We start from the raw sequence: 24,421 nt of genomic DNA, 5'->3' as shown, positions 1-24,421 counted from the left end.
TACTTTCTGGATTCCCTGTATACATAATGTAGTGTAGTACTCAGAATGGTCAGCAGGGGGAGTACAGAACTAGTCTATAATCTAGTCTAGGTACAGTAGGAGGAAGTTATGAATGAAGTGGCTTTTAAACTGACAGCAGTATGGGTTAGTAACTGACTGCAGTATGGCTAAGTAAATGACAGCAGTATGGGTTAGTAACTGACTGCAGTATGGGTTAGTAACTGACTGCAGTATGGGTTAGTAACTGACTGCAGTATGGGTTAGTAACTGACTGCAGTATGGGTTAGTAACTGACTGCAGTATGGGTTAGTAACTGACTGCAGTATGGGTTAGTAACTGACTGCAGTATGGGTTAGTAACTGGCAGCAGTATGGGTTAGTAACTGACAGCAGTATGGGTTAGTAACTGGCAGCAGTATGGGTTAGTAACTGACAGCAGTATGGGTTAGTAACTGGCAGCAGTATGGGTTAGTAACTGACAGCAGTATGGGTTAGTAACTGACAGCAGTATAGGTTAGTAACTGACAGCAGTATGGATTAGTAACTGACAGCAGTATGGGTTAGTAACTGACTGCAGTATGGGTTAGTAACTGACTGCAGTATGGGTTAGTAACTGACAGCAGTATGGGTCCATGTGTTGAATTATTAAAGTAACAAAGTACAGAATGTGTGGACATCAGTGAATATAAGGAACTATGGCTATAGATCAATCCTCTTACTTTGTTCACTGATTAAATCATACTAAACCAAACTAACCCTGATTCCAATGACCATCCCTCCCATGCTAGATTATTTTTATTTTTATTTAACTAGGCAAGTCAGTTATGAACAAATTCTTATTTACAATGACAGGCCTATTGTAAAGCCCCCCCTCCTGGCCAAACCCTCCCCTAATCCGGATGACGCTGGGTCAATTGTATGCCACCTATGAGACTCCAGATCATGGCCAGTTGAGGATACAGAGACGTAGTTTAAAGATCGGCAGGAGTGGCTAGATGTTCTTTACCATTCGGCCATCAGATTTGCCACCAATGCTCCTTATAGGACAAATCACTGCACTCTATACTCCTCTATAAACTGGTCATCTCTGTATACCCGTCGCAAGACCCAGTGGTTGATTCTTCTTTATAAAACCCTCTTAGGCCTCACTCCCCCCTATCTGAGATATCTACTGCAGCCCTCATCCTCCACATACAACACCCATTCTGCCAGTCACGTTCTGTTAAAGGTCCCCAAAGCACACACATCCCTGGGTCGCTCCTCTTTTCAGTTTGCTGCAGCTAGCGACTGGAATGAGCTGCAACAAACACTCAAACTGAACAGTTTTATCTCCATCTCTTCATTCAAAGACTCAATCATGGACACTTTTATTGACAGTTGTGGCTGCTTCGAGTGATGTATTGTTGTCTCTACCTTCAAGCCTTTGTGCTGTTGTCTGTGCCCAATAATGCGTGTACCATGTTGTCATGTGGTGTTGCTGCCGTCTCTTCGTTCTGGTAGCCTCCACCATTTCTCATTCGTTGGTTTAGTTATTATTTCCGGTGTTCCTGCATTTGCGGGTGAACTCTGTTGCGCCTCAATTGGGGAATCGCTGTGGTTGAAATGTAACTAATGATCCAGTATTAAGCCCCAGTATTTTATTAGCTAGGTGGCTTGTACACAATTGTTACCGATGATACTGTATATACCTACTCGTACTACAGAAGCATGCATTGTATTTTGTCAAGTTCTCTCTGTGTTAATCCTTTTCCCCAAATATAGCAGGTAACTTGTGTCTATGTCGATGTTGTTGAGTTCATATTGCCTAGTTAAATAAAGAGAAAATAAATTAGAACATTTCAAATATATACTTTGACCTATTTCAGGTAACCCCAAGATGCTTGATTCACTACACCTGCTTTTGAATAACTTTCCAGTCGTTTTTGCTTTACATTCCGACTTTTGAACGTCTGTTTATTGGACATATATATTAGTGTCTAATAAAAAATAGAAACTTATGTAAAGCATCTCATCTGTGTTAAGGTTAAAGTGTGTGTATATATATATATATATATATATATATATATATATATGTGTGTGTGTGTGTGTGTGTAGTGTAGGTCTTCTTAATGTCCACTAGGTGTCAGCACAGCTTCAATAATGTCACACCAGGTTCACAACATGTTTTTCATGTGTAACAAATCAAATTGTATTTGTCACATGCGCCGAATACTACATGTAGACCTTACAGTGAAATGCTGAAATGAAGCCCTTAAATTAACCAACAATTTAGTTGTAAGAAAAATGTGTTAAGTAAAAAAATAAGAAATAAAAGTAACAAATAATTAAAGATAAGCAGTAAAATAAAAATAGCAAGGCTATATACATGGGGTATCGGTGTTCCTTTCAAGTCCAGTGGTGTAAACTACTTAACAAAAATGTATTTAAACTACTCCACTACATTCTGTTTATATCTGTGTTTTTTTTTGTATCTCTACTTTTACTCTTTCTGTTTCTTTACAATATTCAATTTTACTTCGCCACATTTTTAAAGAAATTAATATATTTTTTACTCCATACTGTTTCCCTGGCACCCAAAAGTACTTTATGCATTTGAATGCTAAGCCGGACAGGAAAATGGTCCAATTCACACACTTATCAAGAGAACATCCCTACTGCCTCTGCTCTAGCGGACTCACTAAACACATGCTTCGTTTGTAAATTATGTCTGAGTGTTCCCATGGCTATTTCATAATTAAAAATACAAGAGAATTGTGCTGTCTGGTTTGCTTAATATATGGAAGGTCAAATAATTTATACTTTTACCACTGACACTTAAGTATCTTTTAGCAATGAGGTTTACTTAGTATTTTACTGGTTTTTTATTTTTTTTTTTTTTTTTTTATTTTACCTTTATTTAACCAGGCAAGTCAGTTAAGAACAAATTCTTATTTACAATGACGGCCTGGGAACAGTGGGTTAACTGCCTGTTCAGGGGCAGAACGACAGATTTGTACCTTGTCAGCTCGGGGGTTTGAACTCGCAACCTTCCGGTTACTAGTCCAACGCTCTAACCACTAGGCTACCCTGCCGCCCCAAGTGGTTCACTTTCACTTGAGACATTTTCTATTAACATATCTTTACTTTTACTCAAGTATGACAGTTGGGTACTTTTTCAACCACTGTTCAAGACGTTTAGCACCCAATACCCAACATTCACTTGGTGGCTTGAAGTAGGAGTGCTGAACTAGGATCTGTTTAGCATTTGTGAGTAGAATGAATAACATTACTTTGACGGGGGGGTGGGGGGTACTGATTCCAGTTCAGCATTCTTAGCCTGAGACATTTTCAGAAATGCGTACAGAGGAGCACTTTTCTACGATCAGCTTTGCCTAGATCATTCTGAATCAGTTGTCTCTGGAATAACATTATATGGACAGCGGTGGGTTTGTTTGTAGATCAGCACTCCTTCTCAACACCAGTTGCTGTACCCTAACATTTTATAATCCAATTTCCCTTGCTGTCTATGTCCTTCCGGAACCCCACCTCAACATTGTTCTGTCAAGGCAACAAAAGCAAGTTGGCATGCTCTTGAAATGAATTTAACTCACAACCTCTCCTTTGGGAATTCACCACCAGATCTACTACTACAGCTATTTTTAAACTATCTTAACATGTGGCTTTCTTCAGGGGGACCAAGACTAGAAACACCTTTGAATAGTCTACAAAGAATGGCCCCAGGTAAAAGTTGGCTTTTGCAGAGTATGTTTGTATTGTTACTCCACAGCATAGTATGCTATCACAACTCTATTGAAATGACATTTGAAACAAGGTGTCACTTCATTCTTGCTTTTTGATGGGAACTAGCCCCTTTTCCCCTACATACCTCTGGTTTGCTCTTTCAGACCCACAAAGGCAACAAGAAAGAAGTTGCTACATTAACTGTTTCTCTGGGATTTGAACTAGGGGGTACATACCTCAAGTTAGCTCTTTCATGACAACAAAAGGCAACATCAAAAATGGCTCTCTAAAAAAATGCTCTTCTTTTGATGACTACAAACAGAGATTATGAATCTTCAAAACCTACACTATAGGATGGATGTGTTTAGCAACGGGGGACGAAATTCGAAAGAGGCGTATTTCCAATTACCAACAAATAGACCCTAGAAATGTTATTCTAAAATCTTAATATTGGAATTTTGTCCCTTCATTTGCCTACTACTGTCTATAAGCTATCATAACACGTGGGGTTTTTTTGGGGGACAAGGTATCGGAATGCTTTTGAATGGTCTACAAAGCATGCCCCCAGGTCAAAGTTGGCTTTTGCAGACAAGGATTATATATTGTTACTCCACGACATAGTATGTTATCACAACTCTATTAAAAGGACATTCTATACAAGGTGTCACTTCAGTCCTTCTATTTGATGGGAACTACCCCCTACCCCCCAACAAACCTCAAGTTAGCTCTTTCATGCCAACAAAAGGCAGCATCAAAAATGGCTCTCTAAAAGAATTCTCTCCTCAGATTTGAACTCTCAAACTCTGGTTTGGGGGGCAAACACCATAACCACTACTCTACCGGAGAGACCAACCCTTTGTACTATTTCACAGAGTCCTTTTCTTTTTCACATGCTATAACCTAACAACCTTATTCTAAAATCGATTACGTTAATATTTTCCCTCAATCTACACACAATACCCTATGATCACAAAGTGAATATTGGGTTTATACATTTTAGCAAATTATTTACAAATTAAAAAACAGAAATACCTTATTTACATAATGATTCTTCCCCTTTGCAATGAGTCTCAAATTGAGCTCAGGTGCATCCTGTTTCCATTGATCATCCTAGAGCTGTTTCTACAACTTCATTGGAGTACAGCTATGGTAAATTCAATTGATTTGACATGATTTGGAAAGGCACACACTTGTTTATATAAGGTCCCACAGTTGACAGTGCATGTCAGAGCAAAAACCAAGCCAAATCAAATCAAACTCGACCCGCAACCCTTCGGGTGGTGGCAGCACCAGAAATGGTTGAAGAGGCCAAGGCAGTCATTAAATACAAACACCAAGAAGCACACATGTTTCACTATGACACCACGTTTGACCTGGGCAATTTTTATGTTTCGCCCCTTGTTTTCCGTCACCAGAAGGGTTGCGGGTCGAGTCTCCATATGGGTGACAAATCCGGGGAGAATGTCACCCATCATATGTGTTGTGCCACCAACTCGTCCTGGTCCATGTCAGTAATGTCCCTTGCGCGACGATTTGTGTTCTTCACTTGTGCCACGTTGCGAGGTTGGTACTCTGGCATGAATTATGTATTTGGGGGTGGTGGTGGGTTATTGGTCATGTCAGTATACTTTTCCAGGTGTTTCAGTCTTTCGCCTGGACATTTCATCTGTAATTGAGGGAGCCAATCAGATGAAACCCCTTGCTCGCTGCTGTTGGCTGTTGCCGTGGGGCGGTGGGGGACAGCGGAAACCAAAGTAGTGAACTAGCACAGTATGAGGCTGATGCAGCAACTCATACTCCCTTTTTTTGGGAGCCCTGGTGCTTCCTTCCCTGCATACTATCGCACCCCAGGTCCCTTGATCAAGGGACCTGGGGTAGTGTAGGGGCAATCTGGGAGACGGAGGGGGGTTGCTCATTGGCTATACTTCCCTTCCTCCACACGTCGTAGAGTTGACAATGATAGCTGAGGGTGTTAGACCTTTCCAGTTCAATGACCAGCACAGAAAATAATCATTTTCCTGATGGTAGCACGCTGGTCTATTCAAAATTGCAAAACCTTTCCCTGCACAATGGCAAAATGGCCACAATTGAAATGTAAATAATTCAACAATTTAAATTTCTCTCCACCGTCAAGAGGGGGGAGGGCACAACAACGCTTTGCCAGCGAGGTGGGCAGCCCCCAAACCAAATATTGGTTAGGGCCCCCAAAAGCCATGTTAAGATTCAAATGAACAACATAACATGGACAGAGGGGGACCTGGGACTTCATCCACAAATCATCTCACAGTAATTGCTGATCTAGGATGTGTCTATAATCTTATTCTTGTTGTAAACTGCAAAACGGATCCGAGAGGGACACTCCTACTCTGAGACACTTGATACGTAAGGCCCCAGGTTAGATTGAATGTTAACACTTGGCCCCTGAGTGTCATGTGGGTATCAAACTTCATGCTAATTAATTTATCTGGAGTAGGAGTGATGAGTTATTGCTGATGTGGACGAGGCAGAGGCTCAAGTGTTTCCACTGTACAAGATATCTGTGGAATGGTTACAGACAATTTACAGGTGAGAGGTCAAAAGTATATTATATGCAAATAACAGGATTGGGTTGTGTAGCTGACAGTAGTGGCTCGCTCAATCTTTATATATATCCCTCCTTTTGTCCTCCCTAGAAGTAATCACTGATTAGAAATGACTAGACAGGTTAAAGCCATGTAGTGGAGCCCTTCGTTTCACCTGCCCATTCCTGTCTAAGCAATGATTACTTCAAGAAGGGAGGAAGGAGTTGCTCAGTAATTTGTATCAAACATTTCAGTTCTCCCAAAGTGCCCCCTTTCAATTCTCTGCATGAACAGGAAATATGGTGGAAACTCCTTTTGGGCCATGCATACGGCAATCTAATGCTTTTACATTTATGGCGAATAGTGAATCATATTATGTACGCCCTTCAGGAGAAGGGAGTGTTTGATGTCATTACACTAAATTGAAATATTGATCATCATAAGTGATTTCTTACAGACATCCCACCAAATGATGTTAAATATATTTCAAAAGGACAAATTAAGAAAGACTACAAATGAAATGCATCACCCACATATGAAACATATTCAATGTCTACATGAACAAATATAGTAATGTGCAGAATACATTAGCAATTTCAATTGTCATTGATTGTCTTTTCCCCTCATCCCAAATCACATGTCATGTCTACATCAAGTAGCACCTTTCCATCTAACTGCACCGTAGGTCAGCCCACATGGGACAAGTGAGAGGGAAATTGTTTTTCACACGCTAGATCAAACAATGAAAGTTCAGCAGGATGTCATCCAGAATGTGGAAATTTAAGGCCCTTTGCAAGGGGTCAAAGGTCACAATAGGGCAGAATGGAAAGTATCACCAACAAGCAGAGACTGGATGTATTATTACTGTATTTGTATACTGTTCTGCATATACACAGAAAGAATCTGGTTAATTGTTCACCCGTTAGTTGGAATTTCTCTACCCCACACTGTCAGATCGTCAAGTTGTAGGTCATGAATGTATTTGACAGGACAGTTGTGGTTAGCTAATGGCCAACTTTCACCAAAATTGAGAAATGTGTTGTTCTTGTGTATATGTAACACTTAAAGCATAATAAATGCAAAAAGTAACTAAATGTTTTCTGGTAGGGTCCACTACATCATAGGCCCTGTCCGGGGGATTCATAGGCCCTGTCCAGGGGAATCATAGGCCCTGTCCAGGGGAATCATAGGCCCTGTCCGGGGGAATCATAGGCCCTGTCCGGGGGAATCATAGGCCCTGTCCAGGGGAATCATAGGCCCTGTCCGGGGGAATCATAGGCCCTGTCCGGGGCAATCATAGGCCCTGTCCAGGGGAATCATAGGCCCTGTCCGGGGGAATCATAGGCCCTGTCCGGGGGAATCATAGGCCCTGTCCGGGGGAATCATAGGCCCTGTCCGGGGGAATCATAGGCCCTGTCCGGGGGAATCATAGGCCCTGTCTGGGGGAATCATAGGCCCTGTCCAGGGGAATCATAGGCCCTGTCCGGGGGAATCATAGGCCCTGTCCGGGGGAATCATAGGCCCTGTCCGGGGGAATCATAGGCCCTGTCCGGGGGAATCATAGGCCCTGTCCGGGGGAATCATAGGCCCTGTCCGGGGGAATCATAGGCCCTGTCCGGGGGAATCATAGGCCCTGTCTGGGGGAATCATAGGCCCTGTCCGGGGGAATCATAGGCCCTGTCCGGGGGAATCATTGGACATGGCTACAGTGTCTCCCTTACGCCTCGTATCTCAGCCTCCAGTATTTATGCTGCAAAAGTTTGTGTCAGAGGGCTAGGGTCAATCTGTTATATCTGGAGTATTTCTCCTGTCTCATGCACCCTCTAATTCTCTCTCCCTCTCCCTCCCCTCCCAGAGGACCTGAGCCCTGGAACCATGCCTCAGGACTTCCTGGCCTGATGACAACAACCTCTCCCTCAATGTGAACAAGACAAAGGGGCTGATCATGGACTTTAGGAAAAGGAGGGCCGAACATGCCCCCATTAACATCGACAGGGCTGAAGTGGAGTGAGTCGAGAGTTCCAAGTTCCTTGGTGTCCACATCACCAACAAACTATCATGGTCGAAACACACCAACACAGTTGTGAAGAGGGCATGACAAAACATTTCCCCCTCAGGAGACTGACAATATTTAGCATGGATCCCCAGATCCTCAAAAAGTTCTACAGCTGCACCATCGAGAGCATCCTGAGAGGTTGTATAACCAACCGCCTGGTACGGCAACTGCTGGGCATCTGGCCATAAGGCGCTACAGAGGGTAGTGCGTACGGCCCAGTACATCACTGGGGCAAAGCTTCCTGACATCAAGGACCTATATATTAAGCGTTGTCACAGGAAGGGCCAAAAAATAGTCAAAGAGCCCCCACCCCCCAGTGTTTTTACACTGCTGCTACTCACTGTTAATTATAAATGCAAAGTCACTTTACAAATGACCTCAACTAACCTGTACCTCCGCACATTGACTCGGTACCGGTACCCCATTTATAGAGCCTTGTTATTGTTATGTAATTGTCTTGTGTTACTTATGGATTTATTACATTTTTTGACTTTAGTTTACTTAGGAAACAATTTCTTAACTCTATTTCTTGACCGGCATTGTTGGTTTTTGGCTTGTAAGTAAGACCTTCACGGTAAGGTCCACAGCTGTTGTATTCGGCGCATGTGACAAATAAAATTTGATTTGGCTTGGTTTTTGCCCTGGCATGCACTGTCAACTGTGGGACCTTATATAAACAAGTGTGTGCCTTTCCAAATCATGTCAAATCAATTGAATTTACCATAGCTGTACTCCAATGAAGTTGTAGAAACAGCTCTAAGATGATCAATGGAAACAGGATGCACCTGAGCTCAATTTGAGACTCATTGCAAAGGGGAAGAATCATTATGTAAATAAGGTATTTCTGTTTTTTAATTTGTAAATAATTTGCTAAAATGTATAAACCCAATATTCACTTTGTGATCATAGGGTATTGTGTGTAGATTGAGGGAAAATATTAACGTAATCGATTTTAGAATAAGGTTGTTAGGTTATAGCATGTGAAAAAGAAAAGGACTCTGTGAAATAGTACAAAGGGTTGGTCTCTCCGGTAGAGTAGTGGTTATGGTGTTTGCCCCCCAAACCAGAGTTTGAGAGTTGAAATCTGAGGAGAGAATTCTTTTAGAGAGCCATTTTTGATGCTGCCTTTTGTTGGCATGAAAGAGCTAACTTGAGGTTTGTTGGGGGGTAGGGGGTAGTTCCCATCAAATAGAAGGACTGAAGTGACACCTTGTATAGAATGTCCTTTTAATAGAGTTGTGATAACATACTATGTCGTGGAGTAACAATATATTATCCTTGTCTGCAAAAGCCAACTTTGACCTGGGGGCATGCTTTGTAGACCATTCAAAAGCATTCCGATACCTTGTCCCCAAAAAAAACCCCACGTGTTATGATAGCTTATAGACAGTAGTAGGCAAATGAAGGGACAAAGTTCCAATATTAAGATTTTAGAATAACATTTCTAGGGTCTATTTGTTGGTAATTGGAAATACGCCTCTTTCGAATTTCGTCCCCCGTTGCTAAACACATCCATCCTATAGTGTAGGTTTTGAAGATTCATAATCTCTGTTTGTAGTCATCAAAAGAAGAGCATTTTTTTAGAGAGCCATTTTTGATGTTGCCTTTTGTTGTCATGAAAGAGCTAACTTGAGGTATGTACCCCCTAGTTCAAATCCCAGAGAAACAGTTAATGTAGCAACTTCTTTCTTGTTGCCTTTGTGGGTCTGAAAGAGCAAACCAGAGGTATGTAGGGGAAAAGGGGCTAGTTCCCATCAAAAAGCAAGAATGAAGTGACACCTTGTTTCAAATGTCATTTCAATAGAGTTGTGATAGCATACTATGCTGTGGAGTAACAATACAAACATACTCTGCAAAAGCCAACTTTTACCTGGGGCCATTCTTTGTAGACTATTCAAAGGTGTTTCTAGTCTTGGTCCCCCTGAAGAAAGCCACATGTTAAGATAGTTTAAAAATAGCTGTAGTAGTAGATCTGGTGGTGAATTCCCAAAGGAGAGGTTGTGAGTTAAATTCATTTCAAGAGCATGCCAACTTGCTTTTGTTGCCTTGACAGAACAATGTTGAGGTGGGGTTCCGGAAGGACATAGACAGCAAGGGAAATTGGATTATAAAATGTTAGGGTACAGCAACTGGTGTTGAGAAGGAGTGCTGATCTACAAACAAACCCACCGCTGTCCATATAATGTTATTCCAGAGACAACTGATTCAGAATGATCTAGGCAAAGCTGATCGTAGAAAAGTGCTCCTCTGTACGCATTTCTGAAAATGTCTCAGGCTAAGAATGCTGAACTGGAATCAGTACCCCCCACCCCCCCGTCAAAGTAATGTTATTCATTCTACTCACAAATGCTAAACAGATCCTAGTTCAGCACTCCTACTTCAAGCCACCAAGTGAATGTTGGGTATTGGGTGCTAAACGTCTTGAACAGTGGTTGAAAAAGTACCCAACTGTCATACTTGAGTAAAAGTAAAGATATGTTAATAGAAAATGTCTCAAGTGAAAGTGAACCAGTAAAATACTAAGTAAACCTCATTGCTAAAAGATACTTAAGTGTCAGTGGTAAAAGTATAAATTATTTGACCTTCCATATATTAAGCAAACCAGACAGCACAATTCTCTTGTATTTTTAATTATGAAATAGCCATGGGAACACTCAGACATAATTTACAAACGAAGCATGTGTTTAGTGAGTCCGCTAGAGCAGAGGCAGTAGGGATGTTCTCTTGATAAGTGTGTGAATTGGACCATTTTCCTGTCCGGCTTAGCATTCAAATGCATAAAGTACTTTTGGGTGCCAGGGAAACAGTATGGAGTAAAAAATATATTAATTTCTTTAAAAATGTGGCGAAGTAAAATTGAATATTGTAAAGAAACAGAAAGAGTAAAAGTAGAGATACAAAAAAAAACACAGATATAAACAGAATGTAGTGGAGTAGTTTAAATACATTTTTGTTAAGTAGTTTACACCACTGGACTTGAAAGGAACACCGATACCCCATGTATATAGCCTTGCTATTTTTATTTTACTGCTTATCTTTAATTATTTGTTACTTTTATTTCTTATTTTTTTACTTAACACATTTTTCTTACAACTAAATTGTTGGTTAATTTAAGGGCTTCATTTCAGCATTTCACTGTAAGGTCTACATGTAGTATTCGGCGCATGTGACAAATACAATTTGATTTGTTACACATGAAAAACATGTTGTGAACCTGGTGTGACATTATTGAAGCTGTGCTGACACCTAGTGGACATTAAGAAGACCTACACTACACACACACACATATATATATATATATATATATATATATATATATATATATATATATATATATATATATATATATATATATATATATACATACACACACACACACACACTTTAACCTTAACACAGATGGGATGCTTTACATAAGTTTCTATTTTTTATTAGACACTAATATATATGTCCAATAAACAGACGTTCAAAAGTCGGAATGTAAAGCAAAAACGACTGGAAAGTTATTCAAAAGCAGGTGTAGTGAATCAAGCATCTTGGGGTTACCTGAAATAGGTCAAAGTATATATTTGAAATGTTCTAATTTATTTTCTCTTTATTTAACTAGGCAAGATGAACTCAACAACATCGACATAGACACAAGTTACCTGCTATATTTGGGGGAACGGATTAACACAGAGAGAACTTGACAAAATACAATGCATGCTTCTGTAGTACGAGTAGGTATATACAGTATCATCGGTAACAATTGTGTACAAGCCACCTAGCTAATAAAATACTGGGGCTTAATACTATTAGTTACATTTCAACCACAGCGATTCCCCAATTGAGGCGCAACAGAGTTCACCCGCAAATGCAGGATCACCGGAAATAATAACTAAACCAACGAATGAGAAATGGTGGAGGCTACCAGAACGAAGAGACATTTTTTCAGAATAAACGTGGTGAGTGAAAAACGTAATTACATAGCTCACTCCCTACTTTTGTTACTGTTCCTAGTGTAATATGCTTTGTTATTCTACATAAATGGTTGTACATTATTAGAGTAATGAAAGGAGCCAATTACCATATGAGTAACAATTAGCTATATGGTTTGGCATCATGCCAGATGCATGGTACTTTAGCGCGTGCTTTGTATTTATGCAACTTCAAATGTATAATGTACAGCTACTGTCGGTGTGAATTGAATACTAAAGTATATTATTTTCTGTATTTTGCAGTTTCACAACATAAACGTTTTCAATATATTAATTCAAGAAAAGTCACGCCTTGGGAGTTTTATTGAAGACTTAGTTGTTAGCTATCTGTCTAGTTTTGCATGGTAACGCAACTCAAGGGCAGAATACTGATATTACTCACCATTAGCGAGGACTATTAGCTGAATAAACAGGTAGTTGTGGAGTGCAGGAGACATGACAAATGATTTCCCTTCCTGATTTGGAAGTTTTGGCCGACCCCTCCCCTACACTAAAAGTGAAAGTAAACTCTGCTGGTCTATCACGGGTTTTAGTTTAGAATAATAATTAGTTGAACTCTTCTTAAAACAGATAGGCGCTGACATATTACACACATAGCCAAGGGAGTCTGGTGCAGCGCTATTAAACAACCTAGTCCTGATTGTGATGTTACTGTAAACTGAGTTATAACAACCTAGTCCTGATTGTGATGTTACTGTAAACTGAGTTATAACAACCTAGTCCTGATTGTGATGTTACTGTAAACTGAGTTATAACAACCTAGTCCTGATTGTGATGTTACTGTAAACTGAGTTATAACAACCTAGTCCTGATTGTGATGTTACTGTAAACAGAGCTATAACAACCTAGTCCTGATTGTGATGTTACTGTAAACAGAGTTATAACAACCTAGTCCTGATTGTGATGTTACTGTAAACAGAGCTATAACAACCTAGTCCTGATTGTGATGTTACTGTAAACTGAGTTATAACAACCTAGTCCTGATTGTGATGTTACTGTAAACTGAGTTATAACAACCTAGTCCTGATTGTGATGTTACTGTAAACTGAGTTATAACAACCTAGTCCTGATTGTGATGTTACTGTAAACAGAGCTATAACAACCTAGTCCTGATTGTGATGTTACTGTAAACAGAGTTATAACAACCTAGTCCTGATTGTGATGTTACTGTAAACAGAGCTATAACAACCTAGTCCTGATTGTGATGTTACTGTAAACTGAGTTATAACAACCTAGTCCTGATTGTGATGTTACTGTAAACTGAGTTATAACAACCTAGTCCTGATTGTGATGTTACTGTAAACTGAGTTATAACAACCTAGTCCTGATTGTGATGTTACTGTAAACAGAGCTATAACAACCTAGTCCTGATTGTGATGTTACTGTAAACAGAGTTATAACAACCTAGTCCTGATTGTGATGTTACTGTAAACAGAGCTATAACAACCTAGTCCTGATTGTGATGTTACTGTAAACAGAGTTATAACAACCTAGTCCTGATTGTGATGTTACTGTAAACAGAGCTATAACAACCTAGTCCTGATTGTGATGTTACTGTAAACAGAGCTATAACAACCTAGTCCTGATTGTGATGTTACTGTAAACACAGTTATAACAAAGTAACCCTGATTTTAAATGGGGATGTTACTGTAAAACAAGGTGACGGGGAGCACATAATACATTTAAAGAACGATTTTGAATCTTAAACAATATAAAACATACAGATCAAGCGAGAAAATAGCCTGATTTATTAACAGTGTCAAATCAAGTGGGGTCAAGCACAACATCCATGATCAAAATAAATACAAACAGGAACTAAAACGTGATACAATTAAATCTAGTGAACAAGGTACAGTTTATCACACAATCAAAGTGCAAAACACTGTTATCACCATTATATGTTCAGGGCTCAAATACATTCATATAACAGAAATGGTAAAACATCCATGTATCACTAAATGTACCGTATGTAATAATAACAGCATAAACCTCACATTGCACTATAGGTACCGTATGTAATAATAACAGCATAAACCTCACATTGCACTATAGGTACCGTATGTAATAATAACAGCATAAACCTCACATTGCACTATAGGTACCGTATGTAATAATAACAGCATAAACCTCACATTGCACTATAGGTACCGTATGTAATAATAACAGCATAAACCTCACATTGCACTTGTGTCAATCATGTTTAAATGGATTCAAGTTCAATTAAATAGAAGGATATTCTCCCGTCTTCTTCCTGGTGTGTCATAAAGTCAACTGTAGGTGGTGCTGTGTTCTAATAGATTATATTGTATTTCCTCACTGACAAACCTCACTGACAAACATCTCTCAAAACTAAAATGCAATTTTAAAACAAAAAACAGTATTAGTGACATTATGTAATGTATAGTGCAGGTATAAATTAGCTTACATATGACTGGGGAAGAAATGTGACTCTGTCAACTCAAAAAGGTTCAGTATATCTAGTACACAGTGCATCTACCTGTCTCATTAGAAATGTTTGTCATAACCACATCCTTCTAAACGTAGGAGCTGGGCTAATAAAGAATACTAATAAAGAACAGGAAGGCCTGCACCCTGTTCATGCTCCCAAGACTCCCAGACAGTCTCATCCTCATTCATGAATAGTAGTACTGTATCTTGCTAGTCGCCATGCATTTAATATGATCTTTGTCATACAATTAGAATATACTGTAATATTCTAAAGATGGATTAGTAGTCTGGTTGAGACGTGTTAGTGGATCTCATGTCTTGAGGAACTGGGCTCTTCTGCAACTGGACACTAACATTTACAATCTCTGTTTCAAGCACTACCAGGATGATCCAATAAGGTTGTACTAATACATTTAGAATGTACTGGAGATTGTTGTGGTCCTGAAAGACATTAACAACAATGATACTGATCAGAGTCAGATCATGTTGTAGTAGTGTACTGATATAACTGCTTTGTGGGTATTTACAGTTACATATTCTCCAGGGAGGACATTTGATACTGAAAAGCAATTCAATGTTTTCTAATCTATTACCTGCAGTAAGTACAAACACTGTTTACTTGTTTCAGGGTCATCATTTTGAGTGTTGAGTGTTGGTGGTTCTTCCTGTTCTCTGTCATTGGCTGTGGGATTTGGGCTAAAGATTGTTTTTGTAAGTTTGACAATGTCAAAGTAATACTGTATTTTCTCTGTCATCTGAACAGTAAAACCTACCTTCTTGTTGTATTTCTCAGTTTGCACCACAGTACCACAGCAGCTCCACAGCACACAGCAATGAAACACAGTGAACTCATCACTGCACCAATCCCTGTTGGCTTAACTGTGAAAGATGACAAGATGAGAATGGTACAATTCTGTCACGAATCCCATTTCCTGAATCTGTTTTTTACCTATGTTCTGTCCTGGAGAGTTTTTCCGGCATCCTGGAACGCACCCTGTCTGGTTGCCGGGCTATGTAGCCAGTTGGGGTTTCTGATTACCCGCACCTGTATCCCATCAGCTATCTGCACACCTGGTCCTGATCATCATCTCTCCTCTTCATAAGCCCGGACCTGACATCCATTCCCTGCCGGATCGTTAGCCATGAACAGTATGTTGTGCCAGAGTATCAGCCTCAAGTTGGATAGAAGTTGTTTTGTTGTTTGTTACGTATTGCTTGCCTTGAACTTACCTCTGTTTGTTCTGTCTTCAGTTACTCACCCGGATCATTTACCCCATTCCCGCCTGGTCGTCGGAGGATTCCGCTTCCCCATTGGATCCACCTATTTACTCCCATCAACTCATCACCGCTACCCGCTACACCACCTGGATATATCTACCCATTCACTTGTAAATAAATACTCACCTTTTTTCTACTCTCCTTGTCCTGGTCTGCTTCTGGGTTCGACTTTGAAGAATCGTGACAAATTCACAGATAAGAGTGTCAGAGATTAGTTGTGGTCATTAGATTAATGACTGACCTCTGATCCTGTCACCATCAGTGACCTCAGGTACACCTAGCACAGAACATACAGAGACAGTACTTCAGAATGACACCAGCATGTTGATTGTTACTGTAGGCATGTATAGAACCATTTCATACCAGGAAATGAAGCTTGTGTTCTAGCTGGAATAACCATGGATACGTTCTTGGTGACACCTCCAGAGAACAGTGAGACCATACAGCCAACCCTGGTGTTTTTGTCAGGTAGACTGAATGCTGCCAGCGTAGAAGTTATGGTGACCGTGACAGTTCCATTGAGATGGGTGACATTGGCCATTGTGGAATTTTCTAGAATTTCTGTGTCTTCCCAGGTTACTATAGGAACAGGTCGTCCAGTAGCAGAACAGGACAGAGTGGTGTGACTGTTGGTTTGTGTGATGAGGAGTGAGGGTCCATACAGCTCTATAGAACAACAGACACAGTTCACAGTGAGACCACAATGATTCCGTTGAAATTATTTACTAAATGAATCCATTGAAATTATTTACTAAATGAATCCATTTACATGATTTACTAAATGATTCCATTTTGATAAATGGTTTCAAGACATTGGAAGTATGATCTGATAAAATGGCTGCTTGAAGTTCTGGAGAAGTTGTTCTGGGTCAATCATTTACAGTACATTATGTTATCACATTTTACCATTGACTTTGAGGCAGGTCGTTCCACTGATAGCTCCCTCTGGAAAGGTGTTAAACAGACACTTGTAGCAGGACTCGTCTCCTCTTGACACTCCTCTGATGACGATAGAGCAGTTCTGCAGTCCCTCGTCTTCTTTCCCCTTAAAACGTACGTTGACATCGGGACCTCGTTTGCTGTAAGTGGCCACATTTTCATTCGCCTCAGTTGTCTCTTTCTGCCAGGTGACTTGCCGCACGTTTTTGAGTGTCATGAGCTCACAGGTTAAGACTGCATCTTCTCCCAGGGTTGCTGTGACAAATAGTAGTTGAGTCCCCCTGTTATAGTGGCTAATAAGTATTCTATAACACACCATGAGAAAGATGATGTTCTGCTCATTGACAAAAATGTATAAAAATGCATCACACTGATGGTCATTATAATGCTGTATGATCCTTGAGGACTGCAGTATGGGTTAGTAATGCATCACACTGATGGTCATTATAATGCTGTATGATCCTTGAGGACTGCAGTATGGGTTAGTAATGTACCACACTGATGGTCATTATAATGCTGTATGATCCTTGAGGACTGCAGTATGGGTTAGTAATGCATCACACTGATGGTCATTATAATGCTGTATGATCCTTGAGGACTGCAGTATGGGTTAGTAATGCATCACACTGATGGTCATTATAATGCTGTATGATCCTTGAGGACTGCAGTATGGGTTAGTAATGCATCACACTGATGGTCATTATAATGCTGTATGATCCTTGAGGACTGCAGTATGGGTTAGTAATGCATCACACTGATGGTCATTATAATGCTGTATGATCCTTGAGGACTGCAGTATGGGTTAGTAATGTATCACACTGATGGTCATTATAATGCTGTATGATCCTTGAGGACTGCAGTATGGGTTAGTAATGCATCACACTGATGGTCATTATAATGCTGTATGATCCTTGAGGACTGCAGTATGGGTTAGTAATGCATCACACTGATGGTCATTATAATGCTGTATGATCCTTGAGGACAAAGTGACCAGCAGTTATGAACACTATGTTGCTGTACATTATAACATCAGTAGAGGATGCCTGGTTATTTAAAAAAAATGCCTTCCTCACCATCTTAAATAAGCATGCCCCCATTCAAAAAATTCAGAACCAGGAACAGATATAGCCCTTGGTTCTTCCCAGATCTGACTGCCCTTAACCAACACAAAAATATCCTATGACGTTCTGCATTAGCATCGAACAACCCCCGTGATATGCAGCTTTTCAGGGAAGCTAGAAACCAATATACACAGGCAGTTAGAAAAGTCAAGGCTAGCTTTTTCAAGCAGAAATTTGCTTCCTCCAACACTAACTCAAAAAAGTTCTGGGACACTGTAAAGTCCATGGAGAATAAGAATGTCATGTATTGTCATGTTGTGTCTTGTTTCTGTCCTTTCTCTTCACCCTGCCTCCCTCTGCTGGTCGTTTTAGGTTACCTTTTCTCCCCCTCTTTCCCCCAGCTGTTCCTTGTCTCCTCCTAACTACCTCGTCACCCCTTTTCCCACCTGTTCCCTTTTTCCCTCTGATTAGTCCTCTATATCTCTCTCTGTTTTTGTTTCTGTCTTTGTCGGATTCTTGTTTGTGTTATTCATGCCTGAACCAGACTATCGTCATGTTTGCTGCAACCTTGTCCTGTCCTGTCGGAATCTGCCGGTCCATCTGAGCCTACCTATGTTTTGTTATTAAAGAAGCTCTGTTTACGTTAATTCGCTTTTGGGTCCTCATTCACGCACCGTAACAGAAGAATCCGACCAAGAATGGACCCAGCGACTTCGGATCCTCTCCACTCAGCCGTCGAGATCCAGGGAGCGATGCTAGGCAGACACGAGCAGGAATTGTCTGCTGCTCGACATGCCGTTGAGACCCTGGCCACCCAAGTCTCCAACCTCACAGAACAGGTTCACCATCTCCGCCTCGATCCACCGGCCACTTCCAGGGCTTTCGAATCTCCGGAGCCCAGAATCAATAACCCGCCGTGTTACTCTGGGGAGCCCACTGAATGCCGCTCGTTCCTCACCCAGTGTGATATTGTGTTTTCTCTCACAGCCCTTACTTCTGTCAAGACGTGCTTTAAGTGGTCCGTTTCCGCCCAGGGAGCTTTTGATCTCCTCAAGAATCGTTTTACATCCGCACCTATCCTTGTTACACCTGACGTCTCTAGACAGTTCATTGTCGAGGTTGACGCGTCAGAGGTGGGCGTGGGAGCCATTCTTTCTCAGCGCTCCCCCTCTGACGACAAGGTCCACCCTTGCGCGTATTTTTCTCATCGCCTGTCGCCGTCGGAACGTAACTATGATGTGGGAAACCGCGAGCTGCTCGCCATCCGCTTAGCCCTAGGCGAATGGCGACAGTGGTTGGAGGGGGCGACCGTTCCTTTTGTCGTTTGGACTGACCATAGGAACCTTGAGTACATCCGTTCTGCCAAACGACTTAATGCGCGTCAGGCTCGTTGGGCGCTGTTTTTCGCTCGTTTCGAGTTCGTGATTTCTTATCGTCCGGGCTCTAAGAACACCAAGCCTGATGCTTTATCTCGTCTCTTCAGTTCTTCAGTAGCCTCCGCTGACCCCGAGGGGATTCTCCCTGAGGGGCGTGTTGTCGGATTGACTGTCTGGGGAATTGAGAGGCAGGTAAAGCAAGCACTCACTCACACTCCGTCGCCGCGCGCTTGTCCTAGGAACCTTCTTTTCGTTCCCGTTCCTACTCGTCTGGCCGTTCTTCAGTGGGCTCACTCTGCCAAGTTAGCCGGCCACCCTAGCGTTCGGGGTACGCTTGCTTCCATTCGCCAGCGTTTTTGGTGGCCCACCCGGGAGCATGACACGCGTCGTTTCGTGGCTGCTTGTTCGGTCTGCGCGCAGACTAAGTCCGGTAACTCCCCTCCTGCCGGCCGTCTCAGGCCGCTTCCCATTCCCTCTCGACCGTGGTCTCACATCGCCTTAGATTTTATCACCGGACTGCCTTCGTCAGCGGGGAAGACTGTTATTCTTACGGTTGTCGATAGGTTCTCTAAGGCGGCTCATCTTATTCCCCTTGCTAAGCTTCCTTCTGCAAAAGAGACGGCACAAATCATCATCGAGAATGTTTTCAGAATTCATGGCCTTCCGTCAGACGTCGTTTCGGACAGAGGTCCGCAATTCACGTCTCAATTTTGGAGGGAGTTTTGCCGTTTGATTGGGGCTTCCGTCAGTCTCTCTTCCGGCTTTCACCCCCAGTCTAACGGTCAAGCAGAACGGGCCAATCAGACTATTGGTCGCATCTTACGCAGTCTTTCTTTTCGTAACCCTGCGTCTTGGTCAGAACAGCTCCCCTGGGCAGAATACGCCCACAACTCGCTTCCTTCGTCTGCGACCGGGCTATCTCCCTTTCAGAGTAGCCTCGGGTACCAGCCTCCGCTGTTCTCATCTCAGTTCGCCGAGTCCAGCGTCCCCTCCGCTCAGGCTTTTGTCCAACGTTGCGAGCGCACCTGGAAGAGGGTCAGGTCTGCACTTTGCCGTTATAGGGCGCAGACTGTGAGAGCTGCTAATAAGCGTAGAACTAAGAGTCCTAGATATTGTCGCGGTCAGAGAGTTTGGCTCTCCACTCAGAACCTTCCTCTTAAGACGGCTTCTCGCAAGTTGACCCCGCGGTTCATTGGTCCGTTCCGTATTTCTCAGGTCATTAATCCTGTCGCAGTGCGACTTCTTCTTCCGCGATATCTTCGTCGCGTCCACCCGGTCTTCCATGTCTCCTGTGTCAAGCCCGTTCTTCGCGCCCCCGCTCGTCTTCCCCCCCCCCCCCCCATCCTTGTCGAGGGCGCACCCATCTACAGGGTCCGTAGGATTTTGGACATGCGTCCTCGGGGCCGTGGTCATCAGTACCTAGTAGATTGGGAGGGGTACGGTCCTGAGGAGAGGAGTTGGGTTCCCTCTCGGGACGTGCTAGACCGTGCGCTGATCGATGATTTCCTCCGTTGCCGCCAGGTTTCCTCCTCGAGTGCGCCAGGAGGCGCTCGGTGAGTGGGGGGGTACTGTCATGTATTGTCATGTTGTGTCTTGTTTCTGTCCTTTCTCTTCACCCTGCCTCCCTCTGCTGGTCGTTTTAGGTTACCTTTTCTCCCCCTCTTTCCCCCAGCTGTTCCTTGTCTCCTCCTAACTACCTCGTCACCCCTTTTCCCACCTGTTCCCTTTTTCCCTCTGATTAGTCCTCTATATCTCTCTCTGTTTTTGTTTCTGTCTTTGTCGGATTCTTGTTTGTGTTATTCATGCCTGAACCAGACTATCGTCATGTTTGCTGCAACCTTGTCCTGTCCTGTTGGAATCTGCCGGTCCATCTGAGCCTACCTATGTTTTGTTATTAAAGAAGCTCTGTTTACGTTAATTCGCTTTTGGGTCCTCATTCACGCACCGTAACAAAGAATACCTCCGCCCAGCTTCCCACTGCACTGAAGATAGGAAACACTGTCACCACTGATAAATCCACTATAATTGAGAATTTCAATAAGCATTTTTCTACGCCTGGCCATGCTTTCCACCTGGCTACCCCTACCCTGGTCACCAGCACTGCACCCCCCACAGCAACTCGCCCAAGCATTCCCCATTTCTCCTTCTCCCAAATCCAGTCAGCTGATGTTCTGAAAGAGCTGCAAAATCTTGACCCCTACAAATCAGCCGGGCTAGACAATCTGGACCCTTTCTTTCTAGAATTATCTGCCGAAATTGTTGCCACCCCTATTACTAGCCTATTCAACCTCTCTTTCGTGTCGTCTGAGATTCCCAAAGATTGGAAAGCAGCTGCGGTCATCCCCCTCTTCAAAGGGGGGGACACTCTTGACCCAAACTGCTACAGACCTATTTCTATCCTGCCCTGCCTTTCTAAGGTCTTCGAAAGCCAAGTCAACAAACAGATTAACGACCATTTCGAATCTCACCATACCTCATATCTCACCATTTCAGAGCTGGTCATGGGTGCACCTCAGTCACGCTCAAGGTCCTAAACGATATCATAACCGCCATCGATAAGAAACATTACTGTGCAGCCGTATTCATTGATCTGGCCAAGGCTTTTGACTCTGTCAATCACCACATTCTCATCGGCAGACTCGACAGCCTTGGTTTCTCAAATTATTGTCTCGCCTGGTTCACCAACTACTTCTCTGATAGAGTTCAGTGTGTCAAATCAGAGGGTCTGTTGTCCGACCTCTGGCAGTCTCTATGGGGGTGCCACAGGGTTCAATTCTTGGACCGACTCTCTTCTCTGTATACCTAGGTGTAAACTCTCCTTCCAGACCCACATCAAACATCTCCAATCCAATGTTAAATCTAGAATTGGCTTCCTATTTCGCAACAAAGCATCCTTCACTCATGCTGCCAAACATACCCTTGTAAAACTGACCATACTACCAATCCTCGACTTTGGCGACGTCATTTACAAAATAGCCTCCAATACCCTACTCAACATATTGGATGCAGTCTATCACAGTGCCATCCGTTTTGTCACCAAAGCCCCATATACTACCCACCAATGCGACCTGTACGCTCTCGTTGGCTGGCCCTCGCTTCATACTCGTCGCCAAACCCACTGGCTCCAGGTCATCTACAAGACCCTGCTAGGTAAAGTCCCCCCTTATCTCAGCTCGCTGGTCACCATAGAATCACCCACCTCTCCAGCAGGTATATCTCTCTGGTCACTCCCAAAACCAATTATTTCTTTGGCCACCTCTCCTTCCAGTTATCTGCTGCCAATGACTGGAACAAACAACAAAAATCTCTGAAACTGGAAACACTTATCTCCCTCACTAGCTTTAAGCACCAGCTGTCAGAGCAGCTCACAGATTACTGCACCTGTACATAGCCCATCTATAATTTAGCCCAAACAACTACCTCTCCCCCTACTGTATTTATTTATTTATTTTGCTCCTTTGCACCCCATTATTTTTAATTCTACTTTGCACATTCTTCCACTGCAAATCTACCATTCCAGTGTTTTACTTGCTATATTGTATTTACTTTGCCACGATGGCCTTTCTTTTGCCTTTACCTCCCTTATCGCACCTCATTTGCTCACATCATATATAGACTTGTTTCTACTGTATTATTGACTGTATGTTTGTTTTACTCCATGTGTAACTCTGTGTTGTTGTATGTGTCGAACTGCTTTGCTTTATCTTGGCCAGGTCGCAATTGTAAATGAGAACTTGTTCTCAACTTGCCTATCTGGTTAAATAAAGGTGAAATAAATAAAAAAATAAGTCATTATGGTTATAATTATAATGCATTAGGACTATTGGTGTACTGAATTAAGAGACTTAATGAGTCTTTATGTGTCTATAACTATGCTTATACTGCATTATTAACCTATCATAGTGCATTATGAGTACATGTATAATGCTGTATAATGCATCATGCATATGGGATTCATAGAAAGTGTTACAGTATATAGGAGGCCTTTGGTTTACAGTTTAGACAGTGACTTTCACTACACTATACAGTTTATACAGTGACTTTCACTACATTCATAATGTCATTTATCTGTACATATTTGTATATCTGTATAGTGGAAGATGAATTAAATAATGAAGGCAGTGTATTGAAATATATAGGGTTAACCCAGCCACCCCAGTCAGACTGTTCTCTCTCCTACCACATGGCAAGCGGTACCACTTATACAGTGACTTTCACTACATTCATAATGTAATTTATCTGTACATATTTGTATATCTGTATAGTGGAAGATAAATTAAATAATGAATGCAGTGTATTGAAATATATAGGGTTAACCCAGCCACCCCAGTCAGACTGTTCTCTCTCCTACCACATGTGCCATGTGGTAGGAGAGAGAACAGTCTGACTGGGGTGGCTGGGGTTTTTTACGCTGCGGCTACTCTCTGTTTATCATATATGCATAGTCACTTTAACTATACATTTATGCACATACTATCTCAATGCAGATAGTCCGGGTAGCCAATGTGCGCGGGCACCGGTTAATCGGGCTAATTGTGTCCCGCCACACATACATGTACATTCTACCTCAATCAACCCGACTAACCGGTGCCTGTATATAGCCTCGCTACTGTTCTTTTTAATTTATTGACTTATCTATTGTTCACTTAATACTTTTTTTAAACTTAAAAATGGCACTGTTGGTTAGAGCCTGTCAGTAAGCATTTCACTGTAAGGTTTACTACACCTGTTGTATTCGGCGCACGTCACAAATAAACTTTGATTTGATTTGAAAGCACTTCATCAATTAAAATAAAAAGCGGACTAATGCAGTATATCATGCATAAAACTGATATAACTCACCTTCAGGGAGGACTAGTAGCTGAATAAACAGGTAGTTGTGGAGTGCAGGAGCCATGGTGAAAATTATTTTCCCTCAAAGATTTGAATTGGACCTATCACATACGGACCCTTCTACCCTGAAAGTGAAAGTAAACTCTGCTGGTGTATCACCGGTTTTAGTTGAG

The 24,421-nt window shown here is 42.0% G+C and overlaps 2 protein-coding genes and 1 long non-coding RNA gene across 10 annotated transcripts in view; 1 reads left to right on the top strand and 2 right to left on the bottom strand.

The window, feature by feature from the left end:
• Positions 1-12,800, bottom strand: part of LOC110523347 (OX-2 membrane glycoprotein) — an 18,096-nt gene extending 5,296 nt beyond the window's left edge. For both annotated transcript variants that reach the window (XM_090207418.1, XM_090207417.1), the window contains exon 1: positions 12,696-12,800. In XM_090207418.1, the coding sequence (XP_090063544.1) occupies positions 12,696-12,750 (55 nt within the window). In that variant the 5' untranslated portion in view covers positions 12,751-12,800. The remainder of the gene's footprint in view (positions 1-12,695) is intronic.
• Positions 12,198-16,175, top strand: LOC149975411 (uncharacterized). Of its 3 annotated transcripts, none has more exons than XR_016488293.1 (4): positions 12,198-12,280; positions 15,555-15,666; positions 15,821-15,910; positions 16,013-16,175. It is a non-coding gene; the product is annotated as an uncharacterized LOC149975411 (long non-coding RNA). The 3 variants fall into 3 exon arrangements; XR_016488292.1 differs by lacking the exon at positions 15,555-15,666 and adding an exon at positions 15,390-15,472 and having other exon boundaries at positions 12,202-12,280; positions 15,729-15,910; XR_016488291.1 differs by lacking the exon at positions 15,555-15,666 and having other exon boundaries at positions 12,211-12,280; positions 15,729-15,910.
• Positions 14,041-24,421, bottom strand: LOC118941059 (OX-2 membrane glycoprotein-like). Of its 5 annotated transcripts, XM_090207412.1 has the most exons (6): positions 24,258-24,421; positions 16,946-17,233; positions 16,403-16,705; positions 16,281-16,316; positions 15,535-15,640; positions 15,201-15,457 (listed from the first exon to the last, which is right to left on the bottom strand). In XM_090207412.1, exons 1-6 carry the CDS (start codon positions 24,310-24,312, stop codon positions 15,343-15,345), a joined length of 903 nt encoding a protein of 300 aa, XP_090063538.1. In that variant the 5' UTR covers positions 24,313-24,421; the 3' UTR covers positions 15,201-15,342. The 5 variants fall into 5 exon arrangements, with proteins under 5 accessions (XP_090063540.1, XP_090063537.1, XP_090063542.1 ...); XM_090207414.1 differs by lacking the exon at positions 24,258-24,421 and having other exon boundaries at positions 14,041-15,443; positions 16,946-17,955; XM_090207411.1 differs by lacking the exon at positions 24,258-24,421 and having other exon boundaries at positions 14,446-15,457; positions 16,946-17,955.

The sequence above is a fragment of the Oncorhynchus mykiss genome, chromosome 18 (assembly GCF_057628025.1).
Source record: "Oncorhynchus mykiss isolate SJ-2025 chromosome 18, ASM5762802v1, whole genome shotgun sequence".
Taxonomy (NCBI): domain Eukaryota; kingdom Metazoa; phylum Chordata; class Actinopteri; order Salmoniformes; family Salmonidae; genus Oncorhynchus; species Oncorhynchus mykiss.
Note: the sequence above shows the minus strand (reverse complement) of the source record. Positions and strands in the feature narration are given on the sequence as shown.

Bases quoted from the DNA above. Each gene is read 5' to 3' on its own strand.
- LOC118941059 (XM_090207411.1), bottom strand. From the start codon at position 17,297: ATGGTGTGTTATAGAATACTTATTAGCCACTATAACAGGGGGACTCAA. The intron at 16,317-16,402 runs GTATGAAATGGT...GTTCTGTGCTAG, and splicing joins AACACAAGCTTCATTTCCTG to GTGTACCTGAGGTCACTGAT. The intron at 15,458-15,534 runs GTAGGTTTTACT...AACAATCTTTAG, and splicing joins CTGAGAAATACAACAAGAAG to CCCAAATCCCACAGCCAATG.